The 19,657-nt window shown below is 43.5% G+C and overlaps 1 protein-coding gene across 2 annotated transcripts in view; it reads left to right on the forward strand.

The window, feature by feature from the left end:
• The window catches only part of LOC144043068 (receptor-type tyrosine-protein phosphatase N2-like), a 92,242-nt gene that overhangs the window by 50,127 nt on the left and 22,458 nt on the right, over positions 1-19,657 (forward strand). For both annotated transcript variants that reach the window (XM_077556307.1, XM_077556308.1), the window contains 2 exons: positions 12,937-13,149; positions 16,500-16,706. In XM_077556307.1, the coding sequence (XP_077412433.1) occupies positions 12,937-13,149; positions 16,500-16,706 (420 nt within the window). The remainder of the gene's footprint in view (positions 1-12,936; positions 13,150-16,499; positions 16,707-19,657) is intronic.

Consider the following 19,657-nt stretch of genomic DNA (forward strand, 5'->3'; position numbering starts at 1 on the left):
CTTGTGAATCGAAATCAAATTGATTGAGGGAATTAGAATCGAAAGCCAAATCGGTAAAATGGAAATCAAATCGAACTGAACTCTTGTGAATCGAAATCCAATCGATCGAGGGAATTAGAATCGGAAGCCGAATCAGCAAAATTGAAATTGAATCGAACTGAAATCTTGCGAATCAAAATCGAATTTGAGGGAATTTGAATCAGAAGCCGAATCGGTAAAATCTAAAGCGAATCGAAAGGGGGGAATTAGAATCAAACATTGAAATTGAATCGAACTGAACTCTTGTGAACCCAAACCGAATCAATTGAGGAAATTAGAATCGAAAGCTGAATCGGTAAAATCTACAGCGAATCAATTGAGGGAATTAGAATCGGAAGCCGAATCGGTAAAACCGATTCGAACTGAACTCTTGTGAATCAAAATCGAATCAATTAAGGAAATTAGAATTGATACCCAGCCCTAGTTAGAAATTTGTGGCATTTGGACAAAAGTCATCTACAGGAACAAAATGTCCACTTTGGGCAAGTTTTGCAAAACATATTCAGGAAAAACAGGAAATGAAAATGTGGAGTTTAAACAAAAATATCGACACGCATTGAGATTTATTTAGCAGAACTTAAAATATGTATTTTATTAACAAACGGCAATATTTTTCACTGTTACTTTTGATTTCAATGAGCCGATGACAAATGATTCCCACTCTTCCTCTTTCTCCTGTCGGCAACATGTGGAGTTGTCACCATGGCGACGGGGGTGGGCTGAGGGGGTGGCGGCGCCGTTGACATGTGCGGGAGACAGGCAGGGATTGGAGAGCGGGAAAAGGCCCGGGGTTGGGGGGGGGGGGGGGGTGGAGTGGGTGGGGCGTTGGGCAAGCAATAAAAGGGGGACCGCCCCCTCCGCCCTTGTGCACTTTGAAAGGCGCTGGCGTGGACTCTTCATCGCTCCTCATCCTCCGTGCATACGCACAATCCCAAAATGGTTTTTCTCCCGCTCGGACGTGCCGGGAAAACGAGGATGAGGAGGAGGAAGATGAGGAGGTGGTGAGAGGCAGGCGACTTCCTCTCGCCCGCCGTCGCCGTGGGAAATATGGCAGCATCCCGGTAATTATTGATCACGTTTCAGCATGCGGGCCGAAAAGTTCATCGCTACCTTGATGCGCTTTTATTTGTCTCCGTCACGCTGGAAAATCAATAAAGTTTTATTGCCTCGAAAGGGAGCAAGTTTCATTTTGGTTGACGCTGAAACATGAGAGATTTAATGCTGGTTCATGATCGATATGTTGAGTTTTTGTGCTGAAACATTTTTGATGTACGAAACCGGATATTGTTATTCGATGCTGAAACATGGCTGACAAGATTGAAAGTTGACTGGCTGAGAGAGATGACATTTAAAAAAAAATGCTGAAACATGACATATTTTTTCCCGACGTGATATAAATATTAGGTTCATGATCGATATGTGGGTTTTTGTGCTGAAACATTTTTTGATATACGGTAGATGTGAGTAATCGAAATTCCATGTTAGCTGATGCTGAAACTTGAGAGATGTTTTTGTCTAAAATCATTTTGATGATTTGATGCAGAAATGTGATCGAATTGTGAGTTTGAGGCAGAAGCTTGATCGAAACCGGATTTTTATTTTTTATTTTTTTTCCTCAGGAGAGCTCAGTATTGTTCATTCGAAACCGGATTTTGTATTCAATGCTGAAACATGATGGCCGACAAATTGAAAATTGAGTTTGACTTGGGCCGAGAGAGAGATTTAAAAAATATATGCTGAAACATGATTGAGATGTAAGTAGTAGAAGTTTAATCTGTTAAATATGAGAGAAATTTGTCTTTCCTTTTTTTAAAATCAAGCATTTTATGAATGTGAATCATGCTGAAGCATGATCGAAATGTGAAATATGCTAGAATTTTGAATATTTACTACTGAAACATGATAAAAATGTTCAATTAATGTAAACGTTATGATCAAGACACGACGCACCAAAAATTCTCAAGAAATTGGATGCTGAGACAATCAAATTGTAATCTTTGCTGCTGAAACATGCTCATTTTGAATGTTGTTTGCTGTGGCTGAAAATGACCAAGGTTCAACGTAATGCAGGAACAAGGTCGGAATCCATTCCATTTTGCTCCTGACACTTAAATGTGCTTGAAACGAGGTCGAAGAAGTTGAAGTGCGTCGGTAAAGCCTGACAGATGTTTCGAGGAGTCTGATGCTGAAACATGATAGAATTGAGTAAATAATAATAATAACAGACATTTAATGGCAAAAATGTGCTTTACGCCGTAACAAGGCCGACATTTGAATGAAAAACACGTTTGATACAGAAACAGGCTTTTAACATTTATTTTTTGTTGTTTGCTAGTGAAACTTGATGCTGAAACCGGGTTTGAAATTCCATCCAGAAAATGCTTGAATATGTTTGCAGAAACGGACTTAAGCACGTTTGTAGCTTGCTGTTGAAACATGATCGGAATGAATAAACACTCAACTTAGTAAGAATGCTTGATGCTGCAATATAGGATATGACAAGTGCTGCATGCTGAAACATGGTCGAAAATTATTATTTTTTAAAAACATGCGTGATTTGCAAACATTTGCTGTTGAATGGTGATGGAAATGAATTGACATTTCGTTCAACAAAAATGCGGCATGTCGAAATATTGTCGACATTTCATTAAAACGATGTTTGCCGTTCACGGCATTAACGTTCAGTCAAGCGCGAGTGTTAAAGGTAAACCCGTTACGCTTTAGAAAAGTGTCACCACACATAACAATGGCCGCCTGCCGCAGTTCACCCTTTGACTTTTTCACCCGACTTGAATAAGAAGCAAGCCCAGCAACACGCACGCGCGCACGCACGCACGCACAGAAAATGCCATTGATATTGATGAATGTTTTCAGTGGATTTAATCCAATTTCCACGAGCAGAATTTCCACTTCCAGTCGTGTGTCGTCTAATGCGGAAAGATGAAAGACATTTGGCATGTTTGGTATGGACGAACAAAACTGCCAAAATAAAATAAAATAAAATAATAAATAAATGACTAAATAAATGCATAAAAGTGTAAAAAAAAAAAAAAAAAGATATAAAAATATAATTAAAAAATTAAATTACTCACAGTGCTGCTCAAAAGTTTGGGAACTCTGCAGGCATGGTCAGATTTTTTGTATAAAATATTAAAATAACCTTATTAAATGTTTAGTCATACCAAAATCTACAATGCTGACATTGAAAATAATGGACTTGAACAAAAAGAATGATAACAAAAGTTGTGATTTAAGAAAAAGTCCGATTTCATGTGTGCATAAGTATGCGAAGCTCTCACTTCATCGGACATCGCAGCTCCTTTTGCGATGACAACTTCATCCAAACACTTTCTTTAGCGTCTTTTTGCCGCTCTTCCTTGCAAAAGTTGAGCGATGTTGGATGGGCGTCGAGCATCAACTGCCCGCTTCGGGTCCCGCCACAGTATTCTGAAAGAATTGAAGTCAGGATTTCAACTGGGCACATCCGGAACATGAATCTTGTTTTTCTTCAGACATTCCTTGCTTGTATTGCTGGAATGCTTTGGATTATTGTTTTGTTGCATGATCCATTTTCTACCAGGCTGTAACTTCACAAAGGACGGCTTCAGGTTATGGTCCAGGATTTCACGATATTCCTCTGAATTCATGCTTCCCTGGACTATGTGGAGTTGTCCAGGTCCTGAGGATGAAAAGCCAGCCCAGAACTTAACATTCTCACCGTCATGCTTCACTCTAGGGTGAAGGTTCTCTTGCTGCTATGCAGTGTTGACTTTTCACCAAACAGTTCCATTTCGGACTCATCTGTCCACAGACGGGACTTCCAAAAAGCTTCAGGTTTGTCCAGGTACTCTCTGGCAAAGTTGAGATGGGCAGCTTTGATCTTTTTTGTGAGCAAGCCTTGTCGATTGACTTTTCTTCCGATTGTTGAAGCATGCACGTGTCCCAGATGCAGCAAAAGAGGTCTGCAAATCCCTCCTTGTGATGTTTGAGTTGGCTTTTTACCGGAATGATCATTTGTCTTGTGGTTCTTGCTGATATTTTCGAAGGTCGTCCACTTCTAGGCAGGATTGTAGTCATTTTTAGTTGCATATGATCTGCTTCACAGTGGAATGATGAAGCTCAATTTTTTTTGACGACTTTATAGCTTTCCCCAGACAAATGTGCTGTCACTGCCCACTTTCTGAGGTCCCCTGAGATCAATATCTCAATTTGGATTTTTTTGGGCACATGAGGACAAAAAATATAGTTAAAAAATATATAGATAAATGGAAAAAAATTAATAAATATATATATATATATATATATATAATTAGAGGTGTAAATCTCTCCAATCAAGACGATTTGATAACCATCTCAATACGTGGGGTGCGATCCGATACAAGGACGGTTCGATTTGGAAATGGAACGATGGAACATGAGGCTTCTTGAATAGATGCTGAAACATGATAGCAATTTCTAGCATCATAATAATGATGATGAACTTGAATATGCTGAGTTTGCTGTTGAGTAATTGAAAAGGCTGAAATCTGTACTTGCTTGATGCCGAAACAAGATAGGAATTTTGGATGGATGCAGAAACATGACCAAAATGAAATTACAGACAAATTTACATTTATTATTTATGGCTAAAAACGTTGATACTGAAACATGCTGGAAATGTGTTTGATGCTGAAACTGGTCTGGGGAGAATTTCACTTAGTGTGATGCTGAAACATGAACAAAATATGATGAATTTCTTATTTAATGCTGAATCGTGAAAAAAATCTGTTTGAATCAGGAGAGTAATTTGACTTTGATGCTGAAATGAGAGAAATGCTAGATGCAGAAATCTGATAGAATGTTTTTAATGCAGAACCATGACAGAAATTTGAGCTACATGCAAATACAGGAGACATATTTTGATGCTGAAACATGCTATAACTTTTATTACAAATGTGTTTCTTGCTGAAATATTCCACTTCAACGCGCTAGAATGCTGGAACAGGAGCACATCTTTGAGTTTGCTGCGCTGAAATGTGATGGTGCGAGATGCGGAAATATTATGGCTGAATGCATTATGATTAGACATAGATGCTGAAACATGACGTGATTGTTTTTTCATGCTGAAACTTGACGAGACATTTGACATCATTTGAGGCGGAATGAAGAAATGTCTTTCATGCTGAAACCGGAGTGTCAATTGGCATCATTTCATGCTGAAACAAGAAAGTGTTGATGCTGAAACACGCTCGAAATCTTAACATGCTCAAAATGAGATTTGTGGAAGGAGACATTGACGAATGCTGAAACGGGAGAGAAATTGGTGTTGTGATGCTTTAATACGATCAGAGACTGCGCTTATGCTGGAGTATTTGAGCAAAATGCTGAAACATGATAGAAATGTGATTGATGACGAAAGATTAGAAATGCAATCATTTTCAATAAGGAAACAGTAGATGGAAAAATGTATGTTGAAATTCAAGTTCATAAATGTGTGTGTGCGCGTGCGGCACCGGCGGGAGCAGATGGACAACGGAGGATCGCACCACTGCTTTTTTTTTGTCTTCTTTTCCTGCCGCTTTTCATCCTGCATTCTCCTCATTCCTCGTTTGATCCTGATTTTTTGCATTTTTGGATCACATTGGCCAACCCTAATACCAAAGAATCGATGGATTATTTTTTTTTTATCCGTGCTTTTTTTCCTTTTTTCCTTGCTTGAGTCTGAGTAGAATGATTGACAGGCATGTTTGATTGACAGCCAGCGCAGCAGCTGCAACGCAGGCGCTCGTTATTGCGATGCATAGACCCCCCCCCCCCCCGCTTCCCACACATGAAGACTTTGCAAAGAAACCCCCTTTCATGAAGACCCTTTCACCTCCGCCTTCTCTCCAATGAGGAAGCGCGTGCAACCAAACGTGATGGAACTGCCGGCTGCCTGGCTTGGAATCGCCGATCTGTATATACAGACGCTCCCCACCTTACGAACGAGTTACGTTCCGGACGATCGTTCGTAAGGTGAATTTGTTCGTAAGTTGCTTCAGTGCTATATTTTGTATTATAATTTATGTTTAAAGCCTATATAAGTATATTGAAGGTTTATATAAGTATGTTTAAGGCTTGTACAAGTAACCTGCATTGGTTTGTACTGAAAAAAACGTATGTTAGAGAGAGAGAGCGAAAGACACACACACAGTATGTACATGTACGTAATAAGAGAAATAAAGTTTAACTTACTTTTGGAAGATGTACTCGATGCTTAAGGAGATGATGGAGGAAGAGGAGGATTTTATATCATGAGAGATTCTTCGTCGTCGCTGGAATCGGCTTCAAAAGTTATTTCCTGCTTCATGGGGACCGGCGTTTTCTTCCTCCTCCTCCTCGCCACCTTGCTCAGCCTCCAATGAGCTCTCACGGCGCCAATCGTCGGTATTAGCGGCGGAAAGAAGCACTACGCGCAATACAAAATCTAACTTACAGCATTTCTTTCCGAACATTTTTCGACATACCGTACGCGCAGAAATGTTCGTATGTACCGTTGTTCGTAACTCGAATGTTCGTAAGTAGGGGAGCGTCTGTATTACTGGATAGCTTTTGAGGCCGCCAGACCGCCATATTGCTCCTCCCGAGAAAGCTTTCTCGGCTTCCGATCATATACATTTACAGTATCAAAATTAGAGAACATTTGAGACAGTAAACAGCATGATTTAGGATATTTTAAATTTGTTCAACATATTCAGACATTTTACAACATGCCTTAAATACATGTATAAATATTTTATTTTTTTTCTGGATAAATTACATCTTTAATGATGTTTACAGGAGGAAACGTATATGACGTATATGTTTTTATTCAATAATTCTAGGCGGCCATTTTGGCCAATTGATTAGGTACACCCAGGATTCTCGCCACTCTGCTCGCCCAGGGCGGCGGCCATCTTGGCCAATTAATTAGGTAAGCCAAGGACTCTCTCCCCCTCGCCCACCCGGGTCGGCGGCCATCTTAGCCAGTTGACTACTACCAAAATTACTACAAGTACTACTAATAATACTACTACTACTACAAGTACAAGTACTACTACTACTACTACTTACTACTACAAGTACTTGCTTACTACTTCTATACTACTATTACTATTGCTACAAGTACTACATACATGCGTCTTTCCACCTTACAAGAGTCAGCAGTCCCATTCAAAATTTCCGCGGGAATTTTTCTAGTTATAATTGTTATTCAACAAAAGATGCCTCTGCCAAATGTTAATATTAGGGTCTAAGGAACTGAGCAATAAAAAAAAAATGGGGATCTTCAAAGCAACACATACCATCCAATTGTGTACCACCGAGCCCCCCCCACCCCCACCCCCCATTACCCCCCACCCTATACTAAGAGCCTACGAGCTGTATGTTTAGTCGTCTGCTCACAAGATGGGAGTAGTAAGATGGCCGCCCTGTGGCTTCAAGGGCTTGCACGGGCATGACGGCTATCCAGTCATATATACAGATGGCGGGTTTGAATCGATTGGCAAACATGGCGGGCAGGCCTGATGGCGGATGGGGCCGATGTGGGGTCGGACAATCCCCCCAAAGCTCAATAGACATGCACTGATTGCGCCGCTCCAGCTAACGCTCAGCCATGCGCTACGTTAGATAGCAGGAGTATTATAAAATTGCTGCTTCAAACTAACACGGCCGACTTCCTGTTCAATTTCAAGCATCCGTTCTTTAGACTTTATTGTGTCATGTCCTGATAGGCACCTAATAGGGCATCCATCGGCGAAATGAGTGCCAGGCGGATCTTTCTTACATTCTAGTGGGTGGAACGTACTCCAAAATGTGAATGAGTTCAACCAAAATGGCCAACTTCCTGTCCTTGAGGCTTTTTTGTGCATCCGTTCCTGTCCACCAAATTTGGTGTTGATTGGTCAAACTGGCATCAGGACCTAAAAGTAGGTACGGGTGTTGCGCAACTGTCATCCTCCTGGTGGGTTCTTCTGCAGGCGCCTTTGTCAGGTGTTGAATACAGAAGCAATGAATTGCCTGAATATTATTGTTTCGGGGAAAGGGGGTGGGGGGCATCTAGTGATGATGGGGGTTCTCTTTGAGAAGCGCTGCTTGGGCAGCGGGGGAATCGCTAGGCAGCCCTTTTCATTAATTCCGCATACCGTCGTGCCCCCCCCCCCCCCACACACACACACCTCCCCACCTCAACTAATCTCTGTGACGTCCACCATCAGGAAAAAAAAAATCCCTTTATTTTACCCAATACATTTGGTGTCAGAAGTTTTGGAAGATAAAGGAGGAAGCCGTGGAGTGCGTGATCTGCATCAAGTTACACCAAGAGCAGTCGCCATAACAATTCGGTCTGCGTGATGACGAGCCCGCCAAAATCGGACTGCATGACTTTCCGCGAGATGTTGCGGCGGCGGCCCGGCTGGACGTAAATAGTGGACTTTTTGAAATCTGCAAATATTGTGGCGGACTTGGGAGTTGGGGTACTCATCCTGCCGAGTGGTCAGCGTGTGAAGCTGAATGCGTCCTCTCAGCGGGGGTGCTGAGGGGATGACCATCAACACCGCAAATCCAGAGGTGACGAGGACGCTGGTGGGGGCGCCACACGTGAATCTACAGTGTTCGACAGAAGATCGAGTAAAGTTTGCTCACCCCGGGAAGACTCACCTCCAGTTGTGGGGTTGAGTACCGATGGCAGATATGGTAGAGTTCGCTTGCCCCGAGATGGACAACCCACTGGGGGGAGTGATGGCATCCAGCCCAGACATGTCAGTCGCAGTAAACCCAGGTCGGCCAGCGGAGAGGTCGCAGTAAACCCAGGTCGGCCAGCGGAGAGCCAGATGGGGGCGATTCGGTCCATCTGGGAGAAGAACTGTGATGGCCTGGATGTCGTACAGCAGGAACAGCTGTAGCAGGTACTGTGGGACTTTGAAAGCATTTTTTTCCCCTCAGGGAGAATGAAGTGGGTCTCTTGACACAAGGAACGCGTGGCCAGTCAAAGTACGTCCCAGACGCCTGCCTTTCATCCAGCAGGAAACCGCAGACCAGGAGGTCCGTGCGATGCTAGAGGCAGGAATCATAGAACCATCCGACAGTTCGTGGACATCTGTAAGCACCAGATCCTGGTTCTGTGTGGTAAGGTGACCAAGAAGGAGTGCTACCCGCTCCCGCGGATCGATGAGATATTGGATCTGGTGTTCGGGTCTGCGTGGTTTTCATCGCTTGACCTGCGCAGTGTAAGACAGTGTTCTGCACAGTCTGGCAGTTTAAGGTCATGAGTTTTGGGCTATGCAATGCACCAGGGACATTTGAGCGACTGATGGACAGTGTTGGCGAACATTCCACGACAAAAGTTGCTTGGTGTATTTGGACGATGTTCTTGTCCTCGGTGGGACTTTCCAGGCCGCGCTAGAGTCTCTGAGGCTGGTGCTGGGGAGACTCGCAGCAGCTGGACTCAAACTGCACCCAGAAAAGTGCCACTTAATGCAGCGAGAGGTCGAGTTCCTGGGCCACCAAGTGAATGTTGAAGGCATCAGCACGCTGGAGGAGAAGATCAGCGCCATCAAAGACTGGCCAGCCTCGAGAGACCAGAAGCCCCTGAAGAGCTTCCTCGGGCTGGCCTCGTACTACAGGCGGTTCGTGAAGGGATTATCTTGCATTGGGGCACCCCTGTTCCGCCTCCTCCAGGATAACCAACCCTTCACGAGGAGGGCCGTCATGGACGCTCCTGTTCTCACCCCGCTGGATCCAGCATTGGCTTTTGTGCTGGACTTGGACACTAGCAACATCGGCATGGGGGCGGTGCTGTCGCAGGTGGGTCCGAAGGGTGAGCGAGTGGTGGCGTACTTTAGAGGCCGTGAATGTCAGAGTGGGCTGCCAAGCAGGAAGAGGACCATGATCTCAAACCAGTGTGACAGAGGAGGCCACCCTGGGAAACAGTGATGGGACTTTCTGTTGGCACCAAGGGTCTTTCGAGCAAGTTCGCTGTATTGCGCATGAAGGATGGCGTGTTGCAGTGCGCTTGGAAGTAAACAGTCCCCGGAGAGGAGAGTTGGCAGGCGGTGGTGCCTGGAGCTCTCAGAGAGAGCATGCTACGAGGGCACTGGCTCGGGACACTTCGGCAGCGCAAAAACCCTCCGACGGCTGCGCCAGGGGTTCTATTGGGGCCAACATCGACGTGATGTGGAGGATTTCTGCCGGCAGTGATGAGTGTGCAGCTTACAAGGGGCCCCAAGACCAGTCGTACGCACCACTTCAGCAACAAGGGGTTGGAGAGGGTTGCTGTGGACATAATGCGTAATTTTTCTGTGACGGACAGAGGGAATCGGTATGTACGATGGACTATTTCACAAAGTGGCCCGAGGCATACGGACTGCCAGACCAGAAGGCGGAGACAGTAGCGGATGCACTATTGGAGGGTATGTTGAGCAGGTTTGGGACCGCAGATATTTTCCACAGTGGCCAGGGCAGGAATTTTGAGTCTTAAGGTTTTTGCATGCAGAAGACACGCACCACCCACTTGCATCCGCAGAGGGATGGTTTGGTGGAACGATTAAACCGCACCATGCAGCAGCAGCTCGCTATTCCGACCTCCGAACACCAGCGTGATTAGGACCAGCACATTCCGCTGCTGTTAATGACTTATCGGTCAGCCGTGCAAAATTCCACCAGCTGCACAACCTGCTCTCCTGATGCTAGGACGGGAGATCCGGACTCCGGCTGAGTTGGTGTTTGGGGGAAACCACCAAGCGGCGCAGAGGATCGGCCCGGGCTGGAGTGCGCCCAGGAACTGCAGGATCGACTGGAGGCAGCGCATGCGTTTGCCCGGGATCAACTGGAGATGGCCGGCGTGCGACAAAAGAGGAACTATGACGTGCAGAGCAAGGGGCGGAGCTTTCAGATGGGTGAGCTGGTTTGGGTGCACACACCCAAAAGAAAGAATGGATGCCGCCCCAAGTTAGATAGTCATTGGGACGGACCGTGTAGGGTTCTCGAGTAGGTGGGCTGGTGGATTCCCGAGGATGTTCAACCGTCTGGAGATGGAGTCGGGCCAGGGACCCCAAAGACGGAGGCGAAGGCCACGGCGATTCAAATATTTTTTTGTCTACCCTTCGGGACGAGGGCCTTCATAAAAGGGAAGGCAGCGTAATGTCTGTTATTGTTGTGCGTATTAGGTGAAGTTAAGTTAGTGACGTCAGGGAGACGGGAGGCGGAGTTGAGGAAGTTGGGCTCCGTTGGTCTGTTTGAGGAGTGCATGAGGGTGAGTTGCGGCTAACAGCAGCTCGTGTTGATTGTGTTTGATAACGCTTTTATTTTCATTAAAAAGCGATCAGACTGAATCAGCGACGTGTGCATCCTTAATCACGTCGGGGCATTTCAACATGTTGAACGATGACATCGCTCTAGTCTACCACGTCTATAATTGTGTATGAGTATAACTTATTTTAACTACTGTATTTATTCTACATTTGGATTTTCTGAGTTGAAAAGATGAAAAAAGCCACTCCAGTAAGATGGCCATTGATTTTATTTTTTTTTGTTGAAATGGTTTTCTTTGTGCGGGATGATTATTTTCTTTTGGAGAATGATATTTTTTTCGTTGGTTATTCTTCAGGCGGTCTGCAATTTTTCTCTCTGTGATTGCGGCGTGGAACTGCGTCGCCTCTGTTCGCTTCTGTCAGGTAAAATGGCGCGCGGGGGTCCATTATTACGCAGCGCGGGCTTAATGGGAACCCCCCTCACACACACACACACACACACACACACACTTGAATTGACACTTCCTGCTTGAGGTGTGTCCATTGTTGACGGTGTGAAAATAAATTTGGCGGAGAGGATTGGGCCACTCCCATGAAGGTTCGGCCCCGGACGTCGGAAAACAAAACATGAGTCATCAAAACGTCTTCATCGGCATCATCAAAGGCCAAAAAGCTGAAGCTAAGCAGGAGTTGTGGATTTTGTTTTTTGAGTTATGCAGTCCAATGAGAACAATCTTTAGGGATGTTTTGGTGAGAATTTATACGACAAAAGTTTTTTAATCAGAGACCTCTGCTCATGACTGAATACATATTTGGAGCTGTTAATGAAAATAATAATAATGCCTCAGATTTCTAACGCTTTTTTAGACACTCAAAGATGCAAGTTGTATTTATTTTTATTTCGGTCATGTTTGGTATCACAAAGATTTTACTTGTAGCTTTCACAAGGGTTGGCCAGAACCTTTATCTGGTATTTTAAGACGGCCGATTGTCATTCCACATACATTTTTAATTAGTTTTTTTTTTTTATGCTAGAGCATACAGATGGCTTTCATGCAGAAACACTTCACTTAAAGCAATGGTAGTAATTACAAAAACGCCCAACAGGTGGCAGCAAAGTTTAACCCCTAGGCGGTATTGTGACCCGTTTTGGGCTTTTTGTTGGTTCTGACCAAGCCATTTCAAAATAAAATACTGCCCACGGGTTAAGAGATCAACCAGGGCCATGCTGTAAAAAGCTCTTTTCCCCACTGTTTTTAACAGATTTGAGAATAATGATGAAACTTAGCTATATTCTAATGCTAATTGCTGCAAAACAGAAATAGAAATAACAGAAATAGACTTTTTTTTTCCGGATAAAAGAAAAGACTCTTAAGGGCTTTATAGCAATAGAACACAATATTCTGTGGGCCTTGCAAAATCAGTCAAAATCCAGTAAAAGAGCCGGGAGCGAAGGGGGTTGCTTCAGTGAAAATGTCTGCCAGTCAATGAGTTCAAAAAAAAAAGTCTGGTTTTTGAATAAAGGGATTTATATTATACATTTTTAAGTAGATTTCACTGGAAAATAATTGACCGATGAGTCGATGATTGAAATAATATCTGCAACCGCAGTCCATCTCTGAATTCTTTGTGGTTATTCCGTGTGTTGCAGGGCAGCGAGATCTCGGCGATCCCGAGCAAATACAGCCAGGCCGAGTCCACCAAGTTCTTGGCCCTGACGGTGGCGTCCATCTTGTGCATGGCGGGCGTGCTGCTGGCGTCCAGCGTGGTTTATTGCCTCCGACACCGCTCGCACCACAAACTCAAGGAGAAACTCACCAACTTGGGAACAGACGCTGGACAAGATGCCACCGCCACGTACCAGGTAATTGCCCAGGCGGTGCGTCGTCGCACTTTAGCGGGTGCGCGGGAACGGTCAGCTGGGTCGCGGTTTTGGGGTTCGCAAGTGTGAGTGTAAGATGTGGATGTGGACGACACCTGTCGGCTTAGTCGGTTTTTATCATTTGCTCATTTTTCACTCTTCTTCTGTCTAGAAAAATGAATAATAACATAACGGAGCTGCTGAAAATTAAAATTGTCTAATTGCTACTGCAGCCGGTTTGTCACGTAGTTGTCTACAGTTTTATGTTGGATCAAAACTAGAGCTGTCAAACGGTTACATTTTTAAATCAATTAACTCTTTGACTGCCAGACGTTTTCAGAAAAGGGATGCCGTGGGTGCCAGCCGATTTTAAGCATTTTGACTGATCTTTCAAGGTCCATAGAAAATTATGTGTTTGGACTATGGAAACACACATACTGCCAAAACAAGATTGGACTCTCATCTTCCATCAGAAAAAAAAAAGTTTGTTTCTACCTTATTCCGTTTTTGAGTAATCAACAATAGAAAATGGTTAGTTTCACCTGTTTTGAAAAAAACGTCTTTTAACGTCTTTGGCACTCCTCCATAGGATTTTACGAAACGTTATTTAACGTTTTTGGCAGTCAAAGAGTTAATCACTCCTTAGAATCTTATTAATCCTGATGAATCACTAGCCTAAAAAGGCTTTTCAATCAACATTTTTTGCACGCCAAATTTAAAAAGCATCTTTTGCGTATTAATTATTTCGACATTTAATGTTATGAGGACGTCTTCAAAAATTTTTAATCCACTGCGCGCACTCATTGTCCTCTTTATCTAATAAGTTAATTATTTGCATAATTTAAAATGAAAAAAAAAAGACCCCAGTAGTTTGACATGAACAAATATTCTGATTGTCACGCAAACATTTATTAAATGCTTTACTTTAATAAATGCAGTTATGTTTATTGTTGAAATATAACCTGTGCTAGCTTTAACGTAGCCATCCGCTGTCAAGCTAAATGAATAGTGCGATTAATCTACGTGAATGCATGATTAATGCGATCATTTGTTGTGATTCATGAATAAGTTAACGTTTTAACCTTGACAGCACTAATAAAAACTAACAATAAAATATAACAGCTACCAAAAAGTAGAACGTGCTCCAATTTTTTTATGGCTGCAATAAAAATCTGTGGGCTTTATGGCTTGGTGATTTATATGGCAATGATTATTTTTCATGGAGAGAAATTGTCATCTTGCCAAATGTAATGATTTCAGACTGGGATCATATTGTTTACACTTTTATCCACCGCGGAAGTTATTGTGATCTCGGGTTTCATCATTTGGATCCTGGTCAGTATCATCGAGGTCAGGGTTGAAAGTACAAGTGAGGCTTCTCTGAGTAGCCTTTGAGGAAAACATTCTTGTCTTCTCCATTCTTCCTTTTTTACTTTCTTTCCATCATTCCCACCTTATTTCCGTCCATCCTTTTTATCGACCCCTTTCCTGTTTGTAAACAAAGATGACGTCATCGGTATCAGGGCGCCGTTTCATTGATGGGTGAAAGGAAGCGTGTGTGAGTCACATTGCAACGGGCGCACGTGTTGTCATGGCAACACAAAACATCTGCAAATTTGTTTATTGTCCGTCTGAGTGAAAAATGACCCCAAACTGAGTTGTGAAAAATATATAGGACTTATTTTATCTAACACATCCATCCATCCATTTTCCACAATATAATACATTTAATAATAATAATATAATGCCTATATGTTATATTTGTTCATATGGACATCACGGTGGTGTCATGGAGTTTTGGGTTTCTGTCTTTGCTCAGAGGTTGGCTTGTTGTTTCCTTCCTTCTTTCCTTCAGGCATCCTTGTCTACTTACATTTGTCCTTTGACCTTCCTTCCTTCTTACCTCCGCTCCTCTTTTCTTTTGACACGTTACCTTACTTGCTTCCATCCTTTCATGCCATCTTTGTATCCTTCCTTCTTTCCATTCGTGTCTCCCTCCTTTCATGCATTCTTGTTTCCTTCAATTCCTTTCCTTCATCCTTCCTCCCTTCCTCCTTTCAAACCTTCCTTCCTTCCTTTTTCAAACAACTTTGTATCCTTCCTTTCCCCCTTTCTTCCATATTTGCTTCCCTCATTCTTCCTTCTTTCTTTAATCCTTCCTGCCTTCTTTCCTTCCAGACAAACCTTGTTTCCTTCCTTCCTTCCTTCCTTCCTTCCTTCCTTCCTTCCTTCCTTCCTTCCTTCCTTCAACTTTGTATCCTTCCTTTCCCATCTTTCTTTCCATTTTTGCTCCCCTCAATCTATCTTCAGTCCTTGCATCATCCTTCCTGCCTTCCTTCCTTCCTTCCTGACAAACCTTGTTTCCTTCCTGCCTTTTCTCCTTCCTTCCTTTTCAACAACTTTGTATCCTTCCTTCCCCCCTTTTTTTTCATCTTTGCGTGCCGTACTCTTACTTCTTCTTTCAAGCCTTCCGTCATTCTTCTTGCCTTTTTCCTTCCAAACAAACCTTGTTTCCTTCCTTCCTTCCTTCCTTCTTACCTTCAGTTCTTCATACATTCTTCATTCATTGTAACCTTCTTTATTCCTCCAATTCCTTTCACCCTTCCTTCCCTCCTTACCTTTCTTCTTTTCTTCCTTCAAACTTTGTTCCTCCTTCTTGTCATGCCATCCTTGTTTCCTTCCTTCCTTCCTTACCTTCAGTTCTTCATACATTCTTCATTCATTGTAACCTTCTTTCCTTCTTTATTCCCTCATTCTTTTTCTCCAGCCTCCATTTCCTTTCACATTTCCTTCCCTCCTTACCTTTCTTCTATTCTTTCTTCAAACTTTGTTCTCCTCCTTGTCATGCCATCCTTGTTTCCTTTTTTGCTTCCTTTCATACCCTGCTCATGACGTCCCTCATCATTCCTTTCATTTTTTTTGTCCTTCCTTCTTCAATTGTATGAGTTAACAAAACTGTCTTCAGGGCTCCAAATGATAAGCAATATGATGTAACAAATGTATGTAAGATTAAGCAGTTAATTCAAGTTGCAACTTTTGGCATTAATTAAAGTACACAAAACCGGTGGGAGAAAAGTAATAATTGCATCTTTTTGGTTCATTTTTCAAGGGTTTTTAGCATGTTTAAACATGAAAAAAACCTTTATTGATTATGAAGATGCTTTTTTTGGACGATCTTTTTTGATGATGTGTGGTGGGACCGAGTGTGTATGCGCCGAGTCACGATATTGAAAGGCGACGCGTGGCCTCAAAAGTTAGCAAAAATGTCTTTAACACATGAAATTGACATGAATGCTAATGTTGATTTCCATGCGCCAAATGCGCCACTAATATTAAGATCATGACTTTGGCAGGAGTTATGCCGACAGCGCATGGCAGTCAAGCCGCCGGCGGAGCGTGCCGAGCCGACGACCTCCAGGATCAACAGCGTGTCTTCGCAGTTCAGCGACTGTGGCGGCGGCGCTTCGGCCGTCAGCCCGTCGGCCCGGAGCAGCCTCTCGTCCTGGAGCGAGGAGCCGGCACAACCTAACATGGACATCTCCACCGGACACATGATCCTGGTAAGGAGCTACGGTGCTTAGAAAAAGTCTACACACCCCTTGTTCGACACAAACAACAACACACACTTCGCAACGCGCTTTCACTGCGTTACAAAGTGGCTTAACGTATCAAACAACGTTTTCCTTGCGTGGTGGCTCGCCGGCTCAAAGCACCGGGTCTCCATTTTCGTATGCGACGGTTTCGGTCCACTCCCGCCCGTACTTAAAATCCCAGCGGCCTGCTACAAGGCCTCAAAGCCTGGCGTTAGCATTAGCCTAGTTAGCCGAGGTCCTCGAAGGCCACGCTACGGTAAAACCAAACACCGAATATAAACCATCCACAGCGCATTGGTGAACATTTTAAAACCTTACCAGCTTTTGTAACAGAGGCGGTCGATGTCTCCGCTTAGTTAAATGTCTCCCCCAAGCACGTTTTTTTTTGTACCCCCCCTGTAGATCAAGCAACGTCTCCTTCCCTCTGGCTTCTCGCGGCTTGTTTGTTGTTTGTGCTAACAACCAAGCGTGCCTCCATTCAAACCTTCCACAGGTGAGAATCCGGCATGTAAGGAACCAGGGGATAAAAAAAAACAAACTTTGACTCCTCCCACACGCTTAAATGACATTGAAATTCATGATCACACACAAGGAATAACTTGTTTGCACAACCCCCCAAGGTTTTGTGGTCAAAAAAAAAAGGAAGCCAAGATTCCAAATTCCAATCTATTACGAGAACATCTGAAATTAATTTGTGGTTAATCAGAGGCTTATAAAATAGTGGATTAATTCATTAATTAAAAGATCATCAGTTACCAAAATAATCGCCTAATTTGATCATTGATTAATTGTATAAAGGCCTGGATACTCCAATCCGATGTCGGGAGTCGGACAGCGTGCGCCGTCTGATCAGTGTAGAAATTACTGTCGTGACGTCGGATATTAAAGTTGTCGGTTTCCTCCTTGCTTGAAAATGTAGTTCCTTGTCGCGAGCGTCATGTTTGTTGACATCGGCTCGAGTATTTGCGCTGGGTTACACGCCAGAAGCACGCACTTAAATACTTGCATTTACTGCAGGTGTATATTTAGGCACAAACTGCGGCGTTGTCGCCGTAGAGACACGCTACTCCAAAAAAAACACAGGACGATATAGATTTGTAGACAAGATGAACTTTTTTGCTACTCGGCGAGGCTCTGTGGAATGACCTTCTCTCTTGCACCCGTGAGTGCTTTCAAATGTGAGCACACAAAGAAGGCTTTACAAGTTTGTACAATCCGGATTTATTTATGTGTTCATTGGGCCGCGGCCGCCATCATTTGTGCTGTAAAAAGTCTTCTTTATGATGCTGGTCAGTTATTAACTCTTTGACTGCCAGACGTTTTCAGAAACCCAGTGCCAGCCGATTTTAAGCATTTTGACTGATCTTTCAAGGTCCATAGAAAATGATGTGTTTGGACTATGGAAACACACATACTACCAAATGAAAGATTGGACTCTCATCTTTCATCAGAAAAAAAGTTTGTTTCTACCTTATTCTGTTCTTCAGTAATCAACAACAGAAAATGGTTAGTTTCACCTCTGTTTTGAAACAAACGTCTTTTAACGTCTTTGGCACTCCTCCATAGGATTTTACTAAACGTTATTTAACGTTTTTGGCAGTCAAAAGAGTCAAATTCAACTGTTGCAGCACAAACGAAGGAAACAGATTATTTCCCCCACGTTTTGCGTGTGCTAACAGTTAGCATCTGCTGATTTAGCCAGCATGTATAAAGTGCTGCTCCCTTGGCTACGCGTTGGTTCCTCTTTTGGTAGATCTTTCTTTTTGCCTCTTCTGGTAGTTGTGTGGCAGCTGGTCCACAACAGCTGTCAATCATTGTTAAAGTTTGCCGCTTACGCAAAAGTGGCAGACGCTTTTTCTATGCTGCCAAAATGGCCGCGCTAGTGACCAACGTCCGGATCTCTATTGTTCTAGTTTTCCTAGTTGAGTCTTTTCCTTTCCTTTATTATTTTCTTTTTTTTTTAGCTCTCCTAGTTTTCACCTCTCCCTAGTTAACCACAAACCAGTGAAAGATTTTATGATTGCGCCTAGGAAACTGGTAGGGTTCAGAACCCCCAACAAGGTTAACTCTTTGACTGCCAGACGTTTTCAGAAAAGGGATGCCGTGGGTGCCAGCCGATTTAAGCATTTTTGACTGATCTTTCAAGGTCCACAGAAAATTATGTGTTTGGGCTATGGAAACACACATACTACCAAATGAAAGATTGGACTCTCATCTTTCATCAGAAAAAAAAGTTTGTTTCTACCTTATTCCGTTTTTCAGTAATCAACAATAGAAAATGGTTAGTTTCACCTCTGTTTTGAAAAAAAAACGTCTTTTAACGTCTTTGGCACTCCTCCATAGGATTTTACTAAACGTTATTTAACGTTTTTGGCAGTCAAAGAGTTAAGAACCACTGCCATAAACAATTGTAACTCAGCAATGCAATTTTAGTTGGATCCCACCGTATGGTTGCTCTCTGCTCACCATGCATACCACCACCCGCACTTGCCATTCAGCAGGTTCCCCATGAAAACGACTCCAGACCAGGACGTGTTCTTCAGTGCGCTTCATCACATTTGCAGCAAGGCGAGTCAACGCTGATGAGATAAAAGTGGGTCCGCCTCCAAGGAGCAAGCCCCTCCTCCAAAGTCGCCCACTTCCATGTCGTCTCGCGGCCGCCGCTTTTTAATTTGATGCAGCTTTCAGCATCTTATCTTATGTTAATGTGTTAGTGGCCCTCATGTGGCCCTCTTCCCATTCCGTACCCCCAACCCCATAGTCCCCCCCCCCCCCCCCCACATCCTCTCCGCCTGTGTCTCAAGAGGATTAGTGGACTCTCTCTATAAAGCACATTATCTTGTCCTTTGTTGCGGCCCGGGCAAGTGTTGGAGATTATCCTGGCCGCAGATTAGCCCCCCCCCCCCCCCCCGCATTAT

The sequence above is a fragment of the Vanacampus margaritifer genome, chromosome 2 (assembly GCF_051991255.1).
Source record: "Vanacampus margaritifer isolate UIUO_Vmar chromosome 2, RoL_Vmar_1.0, whole genome shotgun sequence".
Classification (NCBI taxonomy): domain Eukaryota; kingdom Metazoa; phylum Chordata; class Actinopteri; order Syngnathiformes; family Syngnathidae; genus Vanacampus; species Vanacampus margaritifer.